At 43.5% G+C, this 20,107-nt stretch overlaps 1 protein-coding gene across 1 annotated transcript in view; it reads left to right on the plus strand.

Moving 5' to 3' along the window:
* The window catches only part of UBE2R2 (ubiquitin conjugating enzyme E2 R2), an 84,051-nt gene that overhangs the window by 54,583 nt on the left and 9,361 nt on the right, over positions 1–20,107 (plus strand). The window contains exon 3 of the mRNA XM_056117005.1: positions 6,085–6,182. Coding sequence (XP_055972980.1) covers positions 6,085–6,182 — 98 coding nt within the window. The remainder of the gene's footprint in view (positions 1–6,084; positions 6,183–20,107) is intronic.

Raw genomic sequence — 20,107 nt, forward strand, 5'->3', positions numbered from 1 at the left:
GATTTTTATAGTTTAATAAATTTGTGGAACTTTTTTATTCTCTCTAATTTGAAGAGAGCTATCTTTTCATTTCATTTTTTGCTTTTTGGGTCACACCCGGTGATGCACAGGGGTTACTCCCGGCTCTGCACTCAGGAGTTACTCCTGGCGGTGCTCAGGGGACCATATGGGATGCTGGGAATCGAAACCGGGTCGGCTGCGTGCAAAGCAAACGCTCTACCTGCTGTGCTATCTCTCTAGCCCCTCTTTCTTGTTTTTAGTTTGTTACACCTGGTGATGCTCAGGGTTTGCTCCTGGCTCTGTGCTCGGGGGTCACTCTGGTGGTGCTTCAGGGACTGTATAAAGTGCTGGGAATTGAACCCATGTCAGCCACCTGCAAGGCAGTTGCCCTGTCTGCTGTACAATCTCTTTGATCCTGATACACTTCATGCTCTCCATTCTGGAGGCATAGAAGTAACCCCCCCTTTTTAAATTTGCTTTATTCACATCGCCCCTCTTCTTTGTTATTGCTGGGGCCACACACAGACATGGTTATGTCCATGGTATGGGCTGCACATGGGTCCACTGTTGGAATTTGGGCCACATTCAGTGGTACTTAGCTCAGTGTTCAGAGGTTGCTTCCAGCGGTGTTTGGGGGCTCGTGTGATGCCAGGTATCAAACCCAAACCTCTGATCATACACTCCAGTTCTTCCAGTAGTCTCTTCATCCCCTGGGTGGTACTTCTTATTTGTGATCACACAAGTTCTTCAGGAACTCTGCACGCATACTTTCTAGGGCTTACACATACCCTCATCCATCCCCCCCTTTTTTAAAAAAATTGAATCACAGTGAGATACACAGTTAAAAACTTTATGAATGGGTTTCAGTCATACAGTGTTCCAGCATCTGCTTGCACATCTTTGGATGATGCCATATTCTTCACAAACACTTGGCTGTGTTGTGGCCGAAAATCACTCGCAGTGCTGAGGATCACAGATAGCAAGTCTGAATTCAGACAACAGAATTCCCAGAGTTGTGCATGGCATATGTGATGGTGCCAGGGGTTGAACTCTTTAACAGGTTCAGGGCAAGCCTTCTAAATCACTGATCTGTCTCTCCAGGTCTCCCCAACTCTTTCATTTTAAAGATAATTTAAGGCCAAATTCGCATACATAAAAGCATTTAGGATGAAAAGTTAAGTGACTTCTGGGGCTGGAGTGATAGCACAGCGGGGAGGGCATTTGCCTTGCACACGGCCGACCCAGGTTCAATTCCCAGCATCCCATATGATCCCCCGAGCACCGCCAGGAGTAATTCCTGAGTGCAGAGCCAGGAGTAACTCCTGTGCATCACCGGGTATAACCCAAAGAGCAAAAAAGAAAAGTTAAGTGACTTCAGTAAGTATATTCCTAATGCTGTGCAGTTCCCACCTGTACTTGTTTAGTGGTTTTATTACTGTAGTGTAAAACGCGGTACTCACTGAGTAATGTCTTCTCATTTTCTTCCCCCCCGCCCGGTCTCGACAGCCACATTTCTTCTAGTTATTTTAGAATAGTGGAATCATAGAACATGCAGCCTTTCGGTCTGGTTTCCATTCAGCATAATATTCTGGGGTTTTAATTCATGTTGTTTCATGTGTTCGTATACTTCATGCCTCTTTAAAGTCAAATATGGAGAGTACAGGAGGCCAGGCGCTTGCTTACTGTGCATGTGGCTGACCCCAGTTCAATCCCTTGTACCTACTGCACATGGGTCTCTTGAGGACCTGAGGAGAGACCTCTGAGCACAGAACCAGTTTCTTTCTTTTTTTTAAAAAAATCCTTTGATCTGTTAATGATCACTTCAATTCTATGCATAATTTGGATCTGTGAATAGTGCTACTCTGACCATTCGTATACAGGTACCTTTTAAAGTACCTGTTTTTGTTGTTGTTGTTTTTTTTTTCTTTTAGGGTCACACCCAGCAATGCTCAAGGGCTACTCCTGTCTCTGCATTCAGGAATTACTCCTGGTCATGCTTGGGGGACCGTATGGGATGCCAGGGATTGAACCCGGGTCGGCCCCATGCTAGGCAAACGCCCTCTCCACTGTGCTATCACTCCAGCCCCTGAAGTACCTGTTTGACTACCTTTCACTGCTTTTTAGTTTTCTATACCTGGGAGTTGAATTTCATTGTCAGATGTTTAGCTTTTTTGAGGAATTGCCAAGGTGTTCTCCAGCAGTCGAATTCCTTCACAGTCCCTCCCATGATGTATATACGAGTTCTAATTTCTCTATATGCTCACCTGACTACTTGTTATTTTCCATTGTGTTAATTACAGCCATCCTAAGGTATTTATGAAATACTTCATTGTCACTCAGAAATGTATTTCCCTAGTGACTAATGATGTTAGATGTTCTTTTGTGGGCTTATTGTGTCCATTTGTATACCTTCTTTGAAGTAATGTACAAGTCTTTTGCTTATTTTTTAATCAGCTGGTTTTTATTGGGTGCGTGTAATACAAGTTCTGCATATATTCTGGATGTGCTATTATTTTGTTGTTTAATTTGTATGTGTGTATGTGTGTGTATTCATGCGTGTTCCTTCATTCCTTTGTTCCCTAATACAGTGCCTGGTATTAAAGCCATAACATCACATGTATTGCTCACCTGCATACCCATCCTCAGAGTGTTTGTTCTTATTTTTAAGGCTTTATGCTTTTTGCTCTCAGATCTTTTCCTTTTTGAGTTTATTTTGTATGACGCATTCTGCTTTTATGAAAAATCCAGTCATCTCTTATCATTGAAGAGACTTTGCTTTTCCCATTTAATGAATTTACAGCACTCTGTTCAAAAATCAGTTTTTAACTGCCATGTGGGTTTTTTTTTGGAATGGGCTTTCAATTTTTATTCCTTTGGTCCATATGTCTGTTATTATGCCAGTACTAAACTGTTTTTGTTAACTGTACTTTTATACTAAGTTTTGAAATCAGGAAATGTGAGTCCTGCATATTTGGTTTGTTTTGAGTTATTGTAGATTCCTTGATTTTCTATATATTTCAGAATCAGTTTTGGGGCTGAAGAGATAGTATACAGCCAGGTAGGGCACTTAACCTTTTGCATGGCTAACCCAGGTTCAGTCCCATTACTCTGTATTGTTGCCTGAGCACAGAGCAAGGAGTAATCCCTGAGCACTGTCAGGTGTGACAACTTACTCCCCGCTTCCTCTTCTCTCCCCTTCCCCACTTCTTCCTAGTCTCAAGTATTGCACTATTATTATTACTTCAACCCCTAAATTTGTGTTGTTTTGAGACACTATTTTGCAGTAGCAGTATAAGACAAATACAACTGTCACTGTCACTGTCCTCCTGTTGTTCATTGATTTGCTCGAGTGGGCCCAGTAACGTCTCCATTGTGACAATTGTTACTGTGTTTGGCATATCACATACATCACAGGGAACTTGCCAGGCTCTGCTGTGCAGGCGAGATACTCTCGGTAGCTTGCCGGGCTTTCCGAGAGGGGAGGAGGAATCGAACTCAGGTCAGCCATATTGGCTGTGTGCAAGGCAAACGCCCTACCGCTGTGCTATCACTCCAGCCCGAATACAACTAACCCATCTTTTTTTTTTCTTTTTGGGTCACACCCGGCAATGCAGAGGGGTCACCCCTGGCGGTGCTCAGGGGAGCATATGGGATGCTGGGAATCGAACCTGGGTTGGCCGCGTGCAAGGCAAACGCCCTACCCGCTGTGCTATCGCTCCAGCCCCTATCCCATCATATTTTATTACACCGTTTATAATAGCTTATTTCTCTAAACAAAAACTCATGCCTAAATTTCCATAAAGTACACTCACACAAGTCTCATGTCAGAAGCTTTTTCAGTGCGCCGGAGAGAGAATTTAAGACACTTGTATTGTACATGACTGCCTTGGTTTGATTCCCAGCCATCGGGAGTGTTTTTTGTGTCTCCATGGCCCCCTCCTCCCTTCGCCCTCCTCCCAGAGAAAATGTCCTTAATCACCAAGTCTTTGGTTCTCCTTTTATACCAACTCCTATGTGTCCTAAGCCCAGATAATACTTTGTTTCTGTAGTGCTCTCCTCCCTTTAACCTTCCTCGTAGCATCTAATACAGTTTCCATATTGGAGCTTCAGAATTTAGTGTTTGGTATTATTTCATTTAATCACTGTCATTGTCCTCCCGTTGATCATCGATTTGCTCGAGCGGGCCCAGTAACGTCTCCATTGGAGATTTTGTTGTTACTGTGTCTGGCATATCGAATACGTCACGGGGAGCTTGCCAGGCTCTGCCGTGCGGGTGAGATACTCTCGGTGGCTTGCCGGGCTCTCCGAGAGGGGCGGAGGAATCGAACTCGGGTTGGCCATGTTGGCTGCGTGCAAGGCAAACGCCCTACCGGTTTGCTATTGCTCCAGCCCATTTCATTTAATAATATATATATATATATATTTTTTTTTGTTTATTGGGGCCATATCCAGCAATGCTCAGGTATTACTCCTGGCTCTGCAGTCAGGAATTACTTCTGGTACTCAGGGCACCTTGTGGGGTGCTAAGGATTGAACCTGGGTTGGGTGCGTGCAAGACAGATGCCCTGCCCACTGTATTATTGCTTCAGCTCCCTGGGATTCATTTTATTGCAATTTTACTCTCCTTTTAAAAATGTTTTATTATTGGGGCCAGAGCAATCGTACTGCAGGTAAGGTTCTTGCCTTGTAAGCAGCTGACCTGTGTTCAGTCCTTGACACTTCATATGGTCCTCTGAGCCCCGCCAGGAGTATTCCCTGAAAGCAGAGCCTGGAGTAAGCCCTGAGCACTGCTGGGTGTAGCTCAAAACAAAATTAGAATGTTCTATTATCCTGATATGATGTTGTGCCTTTGTATGTTTCCGTTTGGGTTGTATGTGCAAAATTCTGTACCTTTTATTTTTGGTGGTATCAAGAATGGAACTGATGGCCTCAGATGTGAAAAGGGCTCTGTTACTTCTTTTCCCCCAAATTATTGCACCTTTTTTTGTTGTTGTAGGTGTGTTTTGTTTTGTTTTTTTTTTCTCCTCGGGTGGGAGTATACATAATGGTGCTCAAGGACCGTTGTGCTGCTGGGTATGGAACCTGGGTCTTTGGCATGCAGAACATGTGCACTAACCCCGTGAACCATTTCTTCGGCCCAATACACGTAACAGCACCAAAAATTTGGATCTTGTCTTTTATTTATTTTTTTGTTTCTTTTTTGGGCCACACCTGGCGATGCTCAAGGGCTAATCCTGGCTCTTCACTCAGGAATTACTCCTGGTGGTGTTCGGGGGACCATAATGGGTACCAGGGATTGAACCTGGGTCGACCATGTGCAAGGCAAGTGCCTTAACTGCTGTGCTATCTCTCCAGCCCCTTGTCTTTTATTTTAGAGCCAGTGATAAGCAATTATATTTATACATGTGCTCATTTGTTTGTCTGTGTGTTTTTCGGCACATCTGGAAGTACTCAGGGACACTTCCAGCTCTGTGCTCGGGGGCAACTGTACAGTGCCTGGCATCAAACTGTAACTGGCCTCAGATAAGACAAATGCCTTCCCCCTAAATTAAATGCATTTGTGAATTAGGATCTTTAATACTGTATCCATAGTGGTAAGCTATTCAGTACCTATACTTAGGGAAGTTAGAACTAAGTTGCTGTGAAGCCTATATTGTGTAAGTATGTATGTACTTGGTTTTTCGACCAAACCTGTCAGTGCTGTGAGATCGTATGGTGCCAAGGATGAACCCAGGGCTCTCACATGCCGAACATGTGTTTCAGCCTTGTGAGCCATTTTCCCGGCCCCTGAATAGGTCGATATTCAGTTTATATTCGTGATAGTTATTGAAACTAGTAATGATAGTATTGAAGGTGATTAAGGTTAGCTATTTTTATTTTCAGTACAATGTATTTGTTTTTAAGCTATGAAATCATATCTTTATAAGTCAAAATGAATGTAATATAAAAATGATGAATTCTTTAACTTGGATTCCAGATGCGAAAAAAAGGCAGAATTATTTATCATCTGATAAGTTTGTGGAAACAGTGGAAACTTTGATGTAAAATATTTTGACTACTTACTGTGATATTTATGTTCCATAGAATGGAGATGTATGCATTTCAATTCTTCACCCACCTGTAGATGATCCACAAAGTGGAGAACTGCCCTCTGAAAGGTGGAATCCTACCCAGAATGTCAGGTAAGCAATTGTACAAGAAGTAGTTTAGGTTTTGGGTAGTCTTAGGATTTTTTGCAGGTTGGGGTGGAGGGTGGAGTTGCACCTGCAGGTGCTCAGGATTTACTCCTGGCACTGCACTCATGGATCATTCCTGGCAGGCTCAAGGGACCATAAGGGATGCTGGAGTTGGAAGCCAGCATGGCCGTGGCAAGACTAATCCCCTATCCACTGTACTATCCCTCTGGCCCCTTCACTTAACTAGTACAAAATAACTCATTATTTATGTGGTCTTCAGCTAGAGTTTTTTTTGGGGGGGTGTGTGTAAACTCAAAAGGGGACAGCACACAGCGGTGGTGGCTCTTTCTCTCCCGCCGCCCGCGTTCTGTAGTCTCATGCTGCTTCCCCCACCCCAGGGAGGTTGATGGCGATGGGCAGGCAAGGGAAGGAACAAGGGCCAGGCTGGTTGGTCTTAGTCGCAGTTTATTCCAATCACACCAGTCTCCCTTCCCTGCCTCTGCCTCCCCTTGCCCATCCTACAGTCTCATTATATCTCTCTGGATGAAGGATTGGGGTGACAATTACACATAGATGCGGTCACAATCAATAGGGGTAGAATTCTTTCCCTCAGGGAAAGCCTCTCCTAGGACAGATTCTCTCTCAGCAGGACGACCCACCCTCGAGCGGAATCCCATGGGTGTGTTTCTCCTCTCCTTGTCCGACAAGCATATAAGCATATATAATATAAATCATTTTGTATGGATACAATAAAAAGTATCTTAAACTTACAGAATTGCTCTCCTAGGGCCATCTCGATCTCAGACTACAGTGCTCAGACCAGATAGTCTTTCCCACCCCTAGCAGGATCCTAGTTTCGTCGTTACTTTTGGACCATGACAGCATTTGTCTATGATCAAACTCTTAACTTATGGTTAAGAATCGTGGCACTTTGGCCTGGCCCATTTCGATGCCAGGGTAGCTCACCACTTGCCCTGGGTCCATTCAGTCCCTTGTCGCGACCCTGCTTTTGGGGTGTTAGGAACTAAGGGCAACTGAGGCATAAGTCGAGAAAGCAGATGCCCGGGAGTGAATAATATTCAAAGCCAATCAAATCCTAAGTTACAAAGCATAATGTTAACGGTCTTCCTTTATCTATACAAAAAGGGCATTGCTTTAAAGTAAACTGTTCATAAGGCATAAGGAGAGGAGAAAGGCAATATTTCACTCATACATACAAAATCAGAGATTTCTGAGGAATCTAACCTTACAAGTTAACAGAGTCTGATTAGGGGGAAAGCTGATTAACTGGTTGGGGAGGAGAGCATAGGGAAGAATGTTTACAGATAAACACAATGGAATGGAAGTGCCTCAGGAGCACTGTGATGGGTGTAACCTGATTAACCTAAGCTCCTTGTGGAGGAAGGACAAAGCAATGTCATCCTGCAGGTGGGGTCACACCCGGCAATGCACAGGGGTTTACTCTTGGCTTGCACTCAGGAGTTACTTCTGGCGGTGCTCAGGGGACCATATGGGATGCTGGGAATCGAACCTGGGTTGGCCATGTGCAAGGCAAATGCCCTACCCGCTGTGCTGTCTCTCTAGCCCCTCAGCTAGAGTTTTAAAAACGACCTGCATGTATCATTTTGAAAAGTTGCATTTATTTATTTATTTATTTATTTTGCTTTTTGGTCACACCTGGCAATGTACAGGGGTTACTCCTGACTCTGCACTCAGGAATTACTCCTGGCGGTGCTCAGGGGACCATATGGGATGCTGGGAATTGAACCCAGGTCCACTGAGTGCAAGGCAAACACCCTACCCACTGTGCTATTGCTCCAGCCCTGAAAAGTTGTATTTATAAAACAGGAACAGATATAACAGCATTTCTCTGTGAAATTTTGCTAACTTAAATATTCTTCCTCTTATATTATCTAAGTTCTACCCTGCTTTGAAGAATTCCAGTACATTGGTTTTTTTTATGTATTGGTTGCTGTATTGAAGAATAAATCTTACTCTTTGCAAACTTAAAAATGACTTTATATACTGCTTTTGAAAGACCTTTCCTTGCATGTGTTTTTTTCATGTGTGGATGTTTCTGATTTGGAAGGCTTTTTATATTAAGATTTTCCTTCATCAGTCCTTCTTTAGATTGGTCACTGTCACTGTCCTCCCGTTGTTCATCGATTTGCTTGAGCGGGCCCAGTAACATTGTGAGACTTGTTACTGTGAGACTTGTTACTGTGTTTGGCATATTGAATACCTCAGGAGGCGCTTGCCAGGCTTTGCTGTGCGGGCGAGATACTCTCGGTAGCTTGCTGGGCTCTCTAGCTCTCTCAGGGAGGAGGAATTGAAGTCGGTCGACCTTTAGATCTATCTAGATAAATTCAGTCATCTGCTTAAAGTAGTGGTCTGTGTATCGAGATTGGTTTATATACTCCTTAAAAGAATTTCAGATAGCATGTTTTTGTTTTTTGCCATACCCATCATGTTCAGGAAGACCACACTCTCACCCCTTCATGCTTTGGGGTATCTCTCTGTAGTGGTTAGGGGACTGTGTGGCGTTGGGATCGAACTCTGGTTTCCTGCATGTGCGTAGTCTGTTGAGCTATCTCTCTGGCCCTTAGGTTTGTGCAGTTTTGGTTTTGGCTTTTGGATACACCTGGCAGTAGTCCTGGTGCTGAGCTCAGGAGTGAGCCCTGAAGGTACTCAGCAGGTTTGTATGTGGTGCTGAGGCTGAAACTTTTATCTACCACATGCAGGGCAAGTGCCTTAACCCCTGTACTCTCTCCAGCGCCTAGTGGGTGAAGTCAGGATCTTGGAGTTTTGTTGTAGATCTTTGTTGTAGATGCTTTTTGGGTCACACCCGGCGGTGCAAAGGGGCTACTCCTGGCACATGCACTCACGAATTACTCTTGGTGGTGCTCAGGGGATCAAAAGGGATGCTTGGAATCGAACCCGGGTTGGCTGCGTGCAAGGCAAACACCTTACTCACTGTGCTATTGCGCCAGCTCTGATCTTTTAATTTTTTTAAGTAACAGTTTTAAGTTTTCAAGAAATTTGTGGAGAAGGTACAGTTACCATATACCTTGCACTTAACCAATTTTCATTATTATTGATACGTAACTTTAGTATGATTATAATTGTTGGACCCCATTAATCCATTGTTAACTAGAGTTCATATCTTTCATATACCCCTACTTCTTACATAATAGCTTTTTTCCTTCTCTAGAAGCTCGTGCGTATCACATATTTAATAGACTTATCTTCTTGGGCAACTGTGACATTTTTGTAGCCTTTGCTTTTGATGATCTTCACAATTTTGAGTAATACTGATAGCTTAATATTAACAGTTAATATTCACTTTCATCTCCTGGCAGATACTCTATTTTCAGGGTTTTGCCATTGAGAAAAAGGTATTTTGTCTTTGAAAGGAAGTCATAGGTACAGCCCGTGTTTAAGGAATGGTAAATTAATACTTCCTTAACACTGGAATAGGTGCATAATTTTTTTTGCAAATTCCTTTGCCCAGGATATCGACCTATTAGTCTCTTTTAATTTTATCATTTTTTAGTTATTGGAAATCTAGTAATTAAGTCAGGATCTCGGCTTTTGTCCAGAGTAAGGATTTGCTAGCTTTCTGATTCACACAGCATTTAATTTTAATTTTATTTATTTATTTCTGGTTTGGGGGCCATAGCCAATGGTGCTCAGGGCTTACTCTGGGCTCTGCACTCAGTAGTTACTCTTGGTGGTTCTTGGGATCGAACCCACCCACTGTACCAGGATTTTGTTTTTAGGCCGTATTTGGGCAGTGTAGTGTGCCCACTCCCCCCCATTCCCACCGTTGAATGGGGGCTTCGGCATATAAAGTTAGGCCCAATGGTGCATAGAGTTTTCTTTTTACCCCCTCCTCCCCAACCCCCTCACACACACATACCCCCCCCTTTTTTTTTTTTTTTTTTTTTTTTTTTGGTCTATGGGCCACTGTATCCAACTTCGCTCTCAGGGCTTACGCCTGACGGCGCTCAGGAATCCTCCTGGTGGGACTCGGGATCATATGGATTGCCAGGGACTGCACCCAGGTCCATTACATGCAAGGTCAAGGCCTGACCTGCCGCACTGTCTCTTAGCACCATCTCCGTGGCCCTTGCGCAACATTTTTTTTTTTTACCAAGATATTCCTACTTTCCAGGTAATTTATGCCAGTGTCTATTTATAGCATACACATCACTGTGGATTACACTGTGATTACTCATTCTTTTGGAAACCTTTTTCAAGTTAATATACTTGGAAAGGATTAAGAAAATAAAGTGTGGCTTTCAACATAACTTGCCAGTATGTTTTGTAAATTAGAAGAAAAATTGAGGCTCATTTTCAGTTCAGATTAGCGTATTGGAGTGCTGTGCCATGGTAGTCGTCATACCTCTGTATTGTGATTTTTGTGTAGATTACGCATGGGGCCTTGTCATGTATATTTTAACTGAAATAAGAGTCATCATGTGTCTCATATTTTGTTATATTTTTATTCATTTTTGATAATCAGATGGAGTAAGTGGGTCCATTTTCATGTAATATAGTTACAGCGCTCTAGTCTCTATGTATCTGTATTTGCTATGCCCCACGCATACCAGAATGCTTTTTTTGAATTATTATTTTGGGGGAGACTGTGCCTCCTGTCCTCAGAAGGTACTATGGCTCAGTGCTCCGGAGTCTTTCCTGGCAGCATTCAGAGGGCCACGCACGTAGTATGGTCATCAAACCTGGGCCTCTTGCATGCAAAGCATATGCATCATTCTGTGGGGTTATCTTTCTGGCCCCCGAAAGCATTCCCTTTTAAAAAAAAAATCACGGTGTGCTTTTTAACACAGTTATTTAAGAGGGGCTGGCGAGATAGTATCGTTGGCCATATTTGGCTCTGCTTAGGAATTACTCCTGATTCTACCTCTGCATGCAGAAATTACTCCTGGCGGTGCTTGAGGGACCATATGGGATGCTGGGAATCCAGACTGGGTCTGCTGCATGCAAGGCAAACTCCCTACCCATTGTGCTATTGCTCCAGCCCCTATTTGTAAATTCTTGTTTGTACCCCGTATATTTCATTATCAGCCAGCACACCAGAAAGGTAATTGGGGTGTGGAGAAAGTATGTGTGTGTTTTTCTCCTTTGTGACTGTTTCAGTCACTGGGGAGGTCACTCGACTGTTACGGTGCTTGAAAATATGATCACAGGGCTTAGACTCTGGCCAAGGCGCATGCACGCACCGAGCTGTGTGCTGTGGTGCTTGGGGTCCTGAACCCAGCCTGGGGATTGTAAGCAAGGGTTCTGAAATTCGTTGTACCTTTTTGTTCCCACCCCCACCCCAGAATTTTTATGTGACTCTGGGTGACATGTAGATACATAAAACCGGTGTACATCTCAAACATTGACTGTTAATCACGAGTAATTTTCATCACGTTTTAAAATTAGCTTTTTTAACTTTGGAACCCCTAGGTTGAGTTACATGACTGAAGCGAGGTATTACTAGAGCTTTATAATTTTTAAACCTGACATTAGGTTTTATAGGCAAGTTTTATTATTACCAAGCTACTTAAATTCTCCAAGCCTTTTTCCTAATCAGTATATTAAGGTTGATTTTTTAAGTAGGTTGTTGATGGGATTAAATGAATTATATGTGTCAAGCTCCTAAATACTGTGTTAAATAGTCAATTTAAGTTGCTACTGTTATTTTTAGATTTTCTTTCGGATTTGGGCAGAGGACCAGATGTGAAATGATTACAGTACTGTGTACTGGCAAAGAAATGTTTTAGGGGGGGCCACATTCAGTGGTGGTCAGTGGGGGCAGGGTGGGCCCACTTCTGGTGTGGTCTTAGGGTGTCTCGGTGGTGCCGCGGACCCGTTCATTTCTGGGAATTGAATCTTGGGCTGCATCCACACATGTGCTGCATCTCCGGAGCCATTTTCTCATTTTATTTTTATTGTGCTGGTAACTGAACCCATAGCCTCACCTAAGAAAGCAGATGCTCTGTTGTTCAGCCATATGTCCCTGGCTATCTTGAATTTTTTATTAAAAAAGTTTTTGTTGTTGGGGGGCTGGTGGTTTGGGTCGCGACACTCAGCGATGCTCAGGGGTCACTCCTGGCTCTACACTCAGGAATCACTCCTGGTGATGCTCAGGGAACCACTTAGGATGCTGGGGATCAAACCTGGGTCAGGGATCAAACCTGGGTGGCCGCATACAAAGCAGTTTAACCCCACTCACTGGACCGTGACTCTGGCCCCTTGTTTTTGTTTTGAGCCACACCTGGCAGTCCTCAGGGATCACTGCTGGCAGACTCAGGAGAGGGTTTGGGGTGCCAGGGATTGAGCCCTGGCCAGGCACTTGCAAGGTGACTGCCCTACCTGCTATCCTATTGCTCCAGCCCCTATCTTGTTTTTAAACAGGGTCTTCTCACTGGTATTTGGATGGGAGAGGTCCGTCCATGTCCATTAAAGAGAATGCTTAAAAGATTGGCATGTTTTCGAGAGAAGCATATTATTTTACTTACTGCTCAGTGAACTGTATAGAAAGGAGTTTAATATTTGAGATGATTTGTTGAAATTTGGGCTGAAAAATCAGGGTTTTTCCCTTTTTAAATTCTGGTGGTTGGGGAGGAGTTGTTTGGACTACACGGAACAGCATCGGGCTTTTGCTGACTCTGCTCGTATCGCTCTTGCCCCGGTCCTCTGTCCCCATTTTGGTATGATTATGGCACTTGTGTTTTAGGACTTGGTGGTAACTCATAGCGCTAAATTATTCTTTATTTCAGTGGTTGAAATGTTGAATAAGATACTTAGCACTACTATCAGGCTCTGAGAAACAAGCTTCCTGGCACTTTTAGATATAAAGACTCAAGACAAGACTTTTTTTTGTTTGTTTGCTTTTGGGTCACAAGGATTACTCCTGGCTCATGCACTCAGAAATTATTCCTGGTAGTGCTCAGGGGATCAGATGGAATGCTGGGAATCGAACCCAGGTTGGCTGCGTTCAAGGCAAACACCCTACCTGCTGTGCTATTGCTCCAGCCCCCTCAAGACAAGACTTTTAGCATTGCTTTTTGGTGTTTCCTGGCTAGAATATCCATTGTCATTACTCATGGGATTCAAGACTCCTTCTCCATAAATATATACAGTATTATGTACTTTACCTGGTCTTGGCTTAAAATATTATGAACAATTTTTTTTTAAGACTGGCTTTATTTTTCCTTTAACTCAGTCCTTTGGAGGCAGGGGATTCCTTTCATGCTAATCTGCCTAAGACTACTTTTGGCATTTTGGAGACCCACTCCATTTTTTTTGCCTCTGAGTCTTCATTTCACCTGAGCCTCAGTTTATAAATATGCTCTGGACTCCACCTCAGAGATTGTTGTCTTCCCTGCTTTCATACATTTTTTTTTGGGTCACACCTGACGATGCACAGGGGTGCTCCTGACTCTGCACTCCTGGCAGTGCTTGGGGGACCATATGGGATGCTGGGAATCAAACCCAGGTTGGCCGAGTGCAAGGCAAACGCCCTACCAGCTGTGCTAGCACTCCAGCCCCTTATACTTCTTTTGATTTACTGGTTTCACAGGCAAAACTAGTTACCTTCTAGTTGCCTTTTTGATTTTTAACATTATTTCCTTTTGAATTAGATATCATTAATTCTCTTCTTGGACCTTTTGTCTCTTCTAGCTTTGTGCAATCCTAGAATTTCCCTCTACTCTACTAATTTTGGAAGTAGAAGAATGAATGAAAGGTGTTGTTTTTTGTGAATTTTTCGGGGGGACAGTTCCTGGGTGCTTTGTGGAACCTCATCTACTTGGAAACACCTCGTGGTATCCTGAACTCTGAGAGAAGTGGAGAAAGTACAGTCTAATGAGTAGAGAGGGAGGGATTTTCCCTTTACCTCTGCTTCATTTGTTGAATGGAGGGGTTCTTAGACTAATCGAACATTTTTCTTCCAAGTCCTTTTTGGCAGTAAAATATCAAGGGATAAGATGAGAAGTGCATGAGATTTTCCTTAAGTTGTCTTTCTTACTTGATCCTCTGGATTCAGGTTTGGTTTGATTTTCTAGAATTCTTTGCACAGTTTGTGAATAGCTTCTAGTAAGCGGCAGTGGAGGTGGCAGAGATTCCGGTCAGCCTGTTGTAGAGAATCTTTGACTGCTTCAAGGTGCTGTTGTCTGAGAGTCTCCCACTTTCATGTGGCTCATGTAATTCTCTGTGACCACCTGGACTAGCTTTTTGACAGCGCAGAATGAACTCTCAAAGTTGTACACAGAAACTTTTCATAGCTTGAAGGGAATAAAGCATTTAGCTTCCTTTAAGAACCAAATCAGTGTGTATGTGAGTGTTTGTGTGTATGTGTGTGTGTCTGCGTGCGTGTGCGTGTGCGTGTGTGTGTGTGTGTGTGTTTCAAAACCTAGTTCCTTTGACTGAGGGGGTCACTCTGGTGGAGTGTGTGGTGTTGGAACATTGCAGGAGCCCTGTCATCAACAGTGTTGTAAAATTACAGTGTTCGAATTAAGCAACAAAAACCATAACAAAGTTTTTTTAAAAAAAGACTTCTTAATTTATTTTTATTTATTTGGGGGATGGGTCGCCCCAGCTCTGTGCTCATGGTCACTCCTGACAGTGCTTGCTTGGGGGACCATTTGAGGTCCTGGGGATCAAACCATGTTTGGTTGTGTAAAAAAGTTCCTGAATTCCTGTTGTCCCTCAGGCCTCTAAATCAATATGTACTGCAAGACCTAGTGAGTAGGAAGAATTGGCCAAAGGGGAAAGCAAGAAAAGGGTCCTGCAGTTGCAAGGATTGAGTAGCAGCCTTAGCAAATTAGTAGTGTAGGTTCAGCTGTTCTCTTGCCCTTTTTGGGGGGTGGGGGTGGGGGGCCGGGGGTGATTCACACCAGGCGATGCTTAGGACTTACTTCGGCTCTGTGCTCAGGGATCACTCCTGGCGTTGCTCAGGGCACTATATGGTATGCTGAGGTTCGAACTCAGGTTGACCTCAGGAAGGGCAAATGCCCTACCCACTGTGCTATCTCTCCAGCCCAGGCCTCCTCTTAAGGTAAGCCTGGCATACTTTTCAGATGAAGAGATCCGTAGTCCTGTATGGAGATGCTAATGATTGATTTCAGGGGGATAAGGTTCTTCATGGAATTAAGACTTCAGGAGTAGGCAAAGAATAAAGCCTGAGCAGGGGCCCCCTGATGCTGCCACATATATGTCATTAGGAGACATAACCTCTGTCTCTTATGTCTCCTAATCTATGTCTCTTTCCTAGTGGAAGAAGCAAAATAGGCTTAACCCACGCTCTGCTCTTTACCAAGTGACAGCTTTCCTGTTGTGAACTCTTGGAGTATGAGTTTAGAACTGCTTTCTCAAAGGTGCCATTCCCAGAACTATCTGCTGAGCCTGCTGTCGGTTAAAAAGTGATCTTGGGAGAAGGAGAGATCGGACAGCAGGGAAGGCACTTGCCTTATATGTGACTGACCTGGGTTCAACCCCTAGCACCTCATATGGTTCTCTGAGCCTGCCAGGAGTGATTCTGGGTGCAGAACCAGGAGTAATCCCTGAGCACAGTTGGTTGTAACCGAAAAACAGGGTGAGGGGGACGGTATTTGCCTGTCTAGTCTTCTGTGTAGTTACTGTAGTTACAGTACTCATCAATACACTGGCTCGGCTCTTCACTCGCTACCTGTCTGAATGCAAGGTTCCGTCCCAGTGGAAAACCAGCAGGACCGTACTACTGTTCAAGAAGGGAGACATCCATGACATTGGCAACTATCGCCCGATCTGCCTATTGTTTGTCATCTACAAGTTGTTCACTCGAGTCATCCTAAATAGGATTGGCAGAACACTAGATGAAGGACAACCATGCGAGCAAGCAGGGTTCTGCAAAGGATTCAGCACCATCGACCATATCCACACAATAACCAAGCTCATTGAGGTTTCTCGGGAGTTCAAGATGCCGCTCTGTTTAACATTCATTGATTTAAAGAAGGCCTTTGATTCTGTTGAGACGGAAGCAGTCATTGAAGCCCTAGCCAGTCAGGGCATTCAAGCCCAATACATCAGGATCCTCTGTGAGCTGTATTGCGGATTCACTACCAGGATCTCAGCATTCTACAAAGAAGTGATCGTTGATGTCAAGAGAGGGGTGCGGCAGGGTGATACCATTTCACCGAAACTCTTCAGTGCCACCCTCGAGAACATCATGCGACGACTGGAATGGGAAGGAATGGGAGTGAAGATAGATGGTCGGCAGCTACACCACCTCTGCTTTGCTGATGACATTGTTTTAATAACACCAAACATCAGCCAAGCGGCACAAATGCTGGCCGACTTTGACCGTGAGTGTGGAAAGGTAGGACTACAGCTGAATCTTATGAAGACAATGTTTATGAGAAACAGCCTCGTTCCTGACGCCCCATTCGCTCTCAACGGAACGACCATCTCCGAATGCAACAGCTATGTGTACCTAGGTCGAGAGGTCAACATGACAAATGACCTGGCACCCGAGCTGCACAGGAGGAAGAGAGCAGCTTGGAACGCCTTCAAGAACATCGAAGAAATAGCTAAGAGGATGAAGAACCTCCGGCTCCAGGCACATCTCTTTGATTCCACTGTTCTTCCTGCATTAACATATGCCTCAGAGACCTGGGCCCTACGCAAACAAGATGAGAACGCTATTCAGGTCTCCCAAAGAAGAATAGAAAGAGCTATGCTTGGAATATCACGTTTCACTCAAATGAGAGAACAAATCCGGAGTTCTGACATCCGTCGACGATCAAGGATCAGGGACGCTGTCTCATTTGCCAAGGTGTCGAAAATCAGATGGGCTGGTCACGTAATGAGATTTAAAGACGACTGTTGGACTAGAGCTGTTACTGATTGGATTCCACGGGATGTCAAAAGACCGCGTGGCCGCCCACCTACCAGATGGTCAGACTTCTTCGTCAAGATCATGAACGATCGGTTTGAGGCCCTTCATGTTCCCGGAGCGAACAGATGCCATTGGGCTACACTAGCACGCAACAGGGACAAATGGAGATGTTACTGGCGCCCGCTCGAGCAAATCGACGACTAATGGGAAGTTAAGTGATTAAGTGAAATCTTCTGTGTAACTCACTGAAAGAGTAGAGAGAGCTAGGAACTGCTTTCATAATTGACATTAGTAGAGCCAGCAGGGTCAGGGGAAATGACCAAAATTCTTTGGTGACCTATAAGGCCCCTGTTTGTTCAGTACAATTTTATTTTTTCATGTCTACATATTGAGACCACTGTACTTACCAGTTCCATTATGTGGATGTAGTAATGTATTTTTGTGTGTTTAAAGTTTTCTTTTAAGTCATCATGTATTGCTTATGTGTTTTAAAATCTGACACCCTTGTTCATTGATACTGTGTTCATAGTCAGTAACAGCCCTAGGATTGCCACAGAAATTGTTAGCTGCTTGACCAGCATCAAGAGAATCTAATTGTAATACATATCCCATGAAGCTACCACATTTCTTAATCATAACAGGTTTTGGGGGACATAATATCCTCTTTAATTTCTCCCAAATGAAAACATGTACTGAGGTCTGGGTCTTGACTGACAGGTCTTCTGTGATCATCTTGTGAACAGTCTACATCAGCGACAAGGTTGGGTAGAAACCCAGAGCCAGTAGCGCTGGTAGGGATAGTATGAAGGATAATAGTTCAGTTGAATTATTTTAGGCCTACGGAATCCAAATCATTCCACTCAATCACCACCTCCCCTGTGAAAAATGCCAATATCCATCTTGTAAATTCACAGCTTTCCCAGTGGGAGGGGCACCTACGTGCCTCTTTATAATGTACCAAAGTCACTTTTCTGTTTCTCTGGTAAAGTTTTACTTTTGGTGACATAGTATGGCTGATCCATCTTGTTGACAAATTGTCTGTATGGTTAAAAGAACAAATACATTTCACTCTTTGGAGTCATATTCTATTTTCTCTTTATCTCTCTCTCTCTCTTTTTTTTTTTTTTTTTTTTGCTCTTTTGGGTCATACCTGGCGATGCTCAGGGGTTACTCCCGGCTCTGCAGTCAGGAATTACCCCTGGCGGTGCTCAGGGAACCATATGGGATGCTGGGAATCGAACCCGGGTTGGCCTCGTGCAAGACAAACGCCCTACCTGCTGTGCTATTGTTGCAGCCCCTCTGTTTTCTCTCTTAAATGTTTTTTTTTTTTTAGTTTTTGTTTCTCCACCCCTTCCACCTGACCTTCAACATATAGAGTGAACACTATACAACTTCAGAATTTACTATCATTTGCCAGATTTCATTTTTTATAAAAAAGGAGATCACCAAACCATCTTTAACAAAGATTCTAAAGCAAGGAAAAGGATCTCAAATAATGAGCTCAAGAAAAAACAATGTAAAATGGATTCTTTTTGTCTGTATTTTCTTCTCAGCATTTTTCTGGCCCCAGTCCTCTGTTCTGAAAACTTCACCTTTGTTCCTTGTCTTCACTTACTGTGGGTGAGAGAAGTACATTTATTTCTAGGTGTCTCTATAATTCTGGGAGTAGAATAAACTTAAGACTTAATAACTCCTTGTTCCTCATTTTTTATTTCAAAGAATTAGGTCTCTTCTTTATTCTAGTAGACAGTACAATTGGGCGGCTGGATCTGAACGACCAGATTTATTCATGCAGACTTAGACCAGAGAAGTCAAATTATATATGGTAAATAGGATGGAGCCTCACGCTATTTAATCCTAGAAATTTAAGTTTAGGTTTCATAAGATTCTGGGTGCAGAGCCAGGACAGATGCAATACGTTGTTTCTGCAAAAAAAAGCAAAACTTTTTATGTGGAACAGTTTGTATGAATAGAAGATTATACGTGTGTGTGCGCGTGTGCGCACGCGCTTGATGCATGTTTGTCTTCCTGGTCCTTTTTCCTTTGGTGATGCAGAGGAAAACAGTTTTTTAAAATGTACTTTAGTGGTCTTTAGTAACTTTAATTAGAAAAAATTAATACGATAGTTTAGTATTTAGTCTTTTTTCCCTCTTTCACCTATTGTTAATCCTATCTTTTTATTGTTGGGAACAAAATAAAATAAGTGTTAACAGTTTTTTTAACATTCACTAAAACTAAAAACACAGATGGAAGCAAAATAAACCAGGGGGTTAACTGTTAGATTAATTCCAGATTTCAGTTGTTCAGTACATTCTACAATGTTGGGTCCATTCTAAAAACAATCTTATTAAAGTGACTTTACAGGGGCCAGAGTGATAGTACAGTGGGCTGGGCGCTTGCCTTGCACATGCCCGACCAGATTGAATCCTTTGCATCTGAGCCTGCCAGAAGTGATCCCTGAACACAGAGCCAGGAGTAAACCTTGAGCACCACTGTGAGTGCAGTGCCCCCAACTCCCCTCTAAAAAGGATATAAAGACACTTTACAGAGTTGTTCACCGTGCTGCGGATTGAGTGACAGTATTGAGTGTTGGTGTAAGTAATAGTCACAGTATCTTAACAGTATCCTTTCAAGTGTAATAAACTCTGAATACTCTAGACCCCACCCACCCAACTTTGAGAAGAAATCCATCTGCATTATGCCTGTCTCCCATCTATATTGTACAGGCTGGAAACGACTGAATAGGGTATTACATAAGAGTTTCATGTGGAGTCTTCATTAAGAAAAGAGTTTTAATCATGGGGACAGGCCGGTAATTTAGCTGTCAGGCAGCTATCCCGAGTTTAAACCTGACAGCTGTACGTGCCCCCTTCCCCCACAGGTGCTACTGAACGCAGCCCTGGAGGCCACTGCCAGGGAACCCTGTGATCTCAGGGATAGAGCATAGAACTTTGATGCTCGTTAGCACATTGAGCTTTCTTGTTGGCTCCTTAAGCAACTTACTTTCTTTTGCTTTTTGTGGGGCAGGTGGGGGGAACCTTCCCAA

Source organism: Sorex fumeus, unplaced genomic scaffold, assembly GCF_029834395.1.
Source record: "Sorex fumeus unplaced genomic scaffold, SorFum_2.1 ptg000034l, whole genome shotgun sequence".
NCBI classification, from domain to species: Eukaryota; Metazoa; Chordata; class Mammalia; order Eulipotyphla; family Soricidae; genus Sorex; species Sorex fumeus.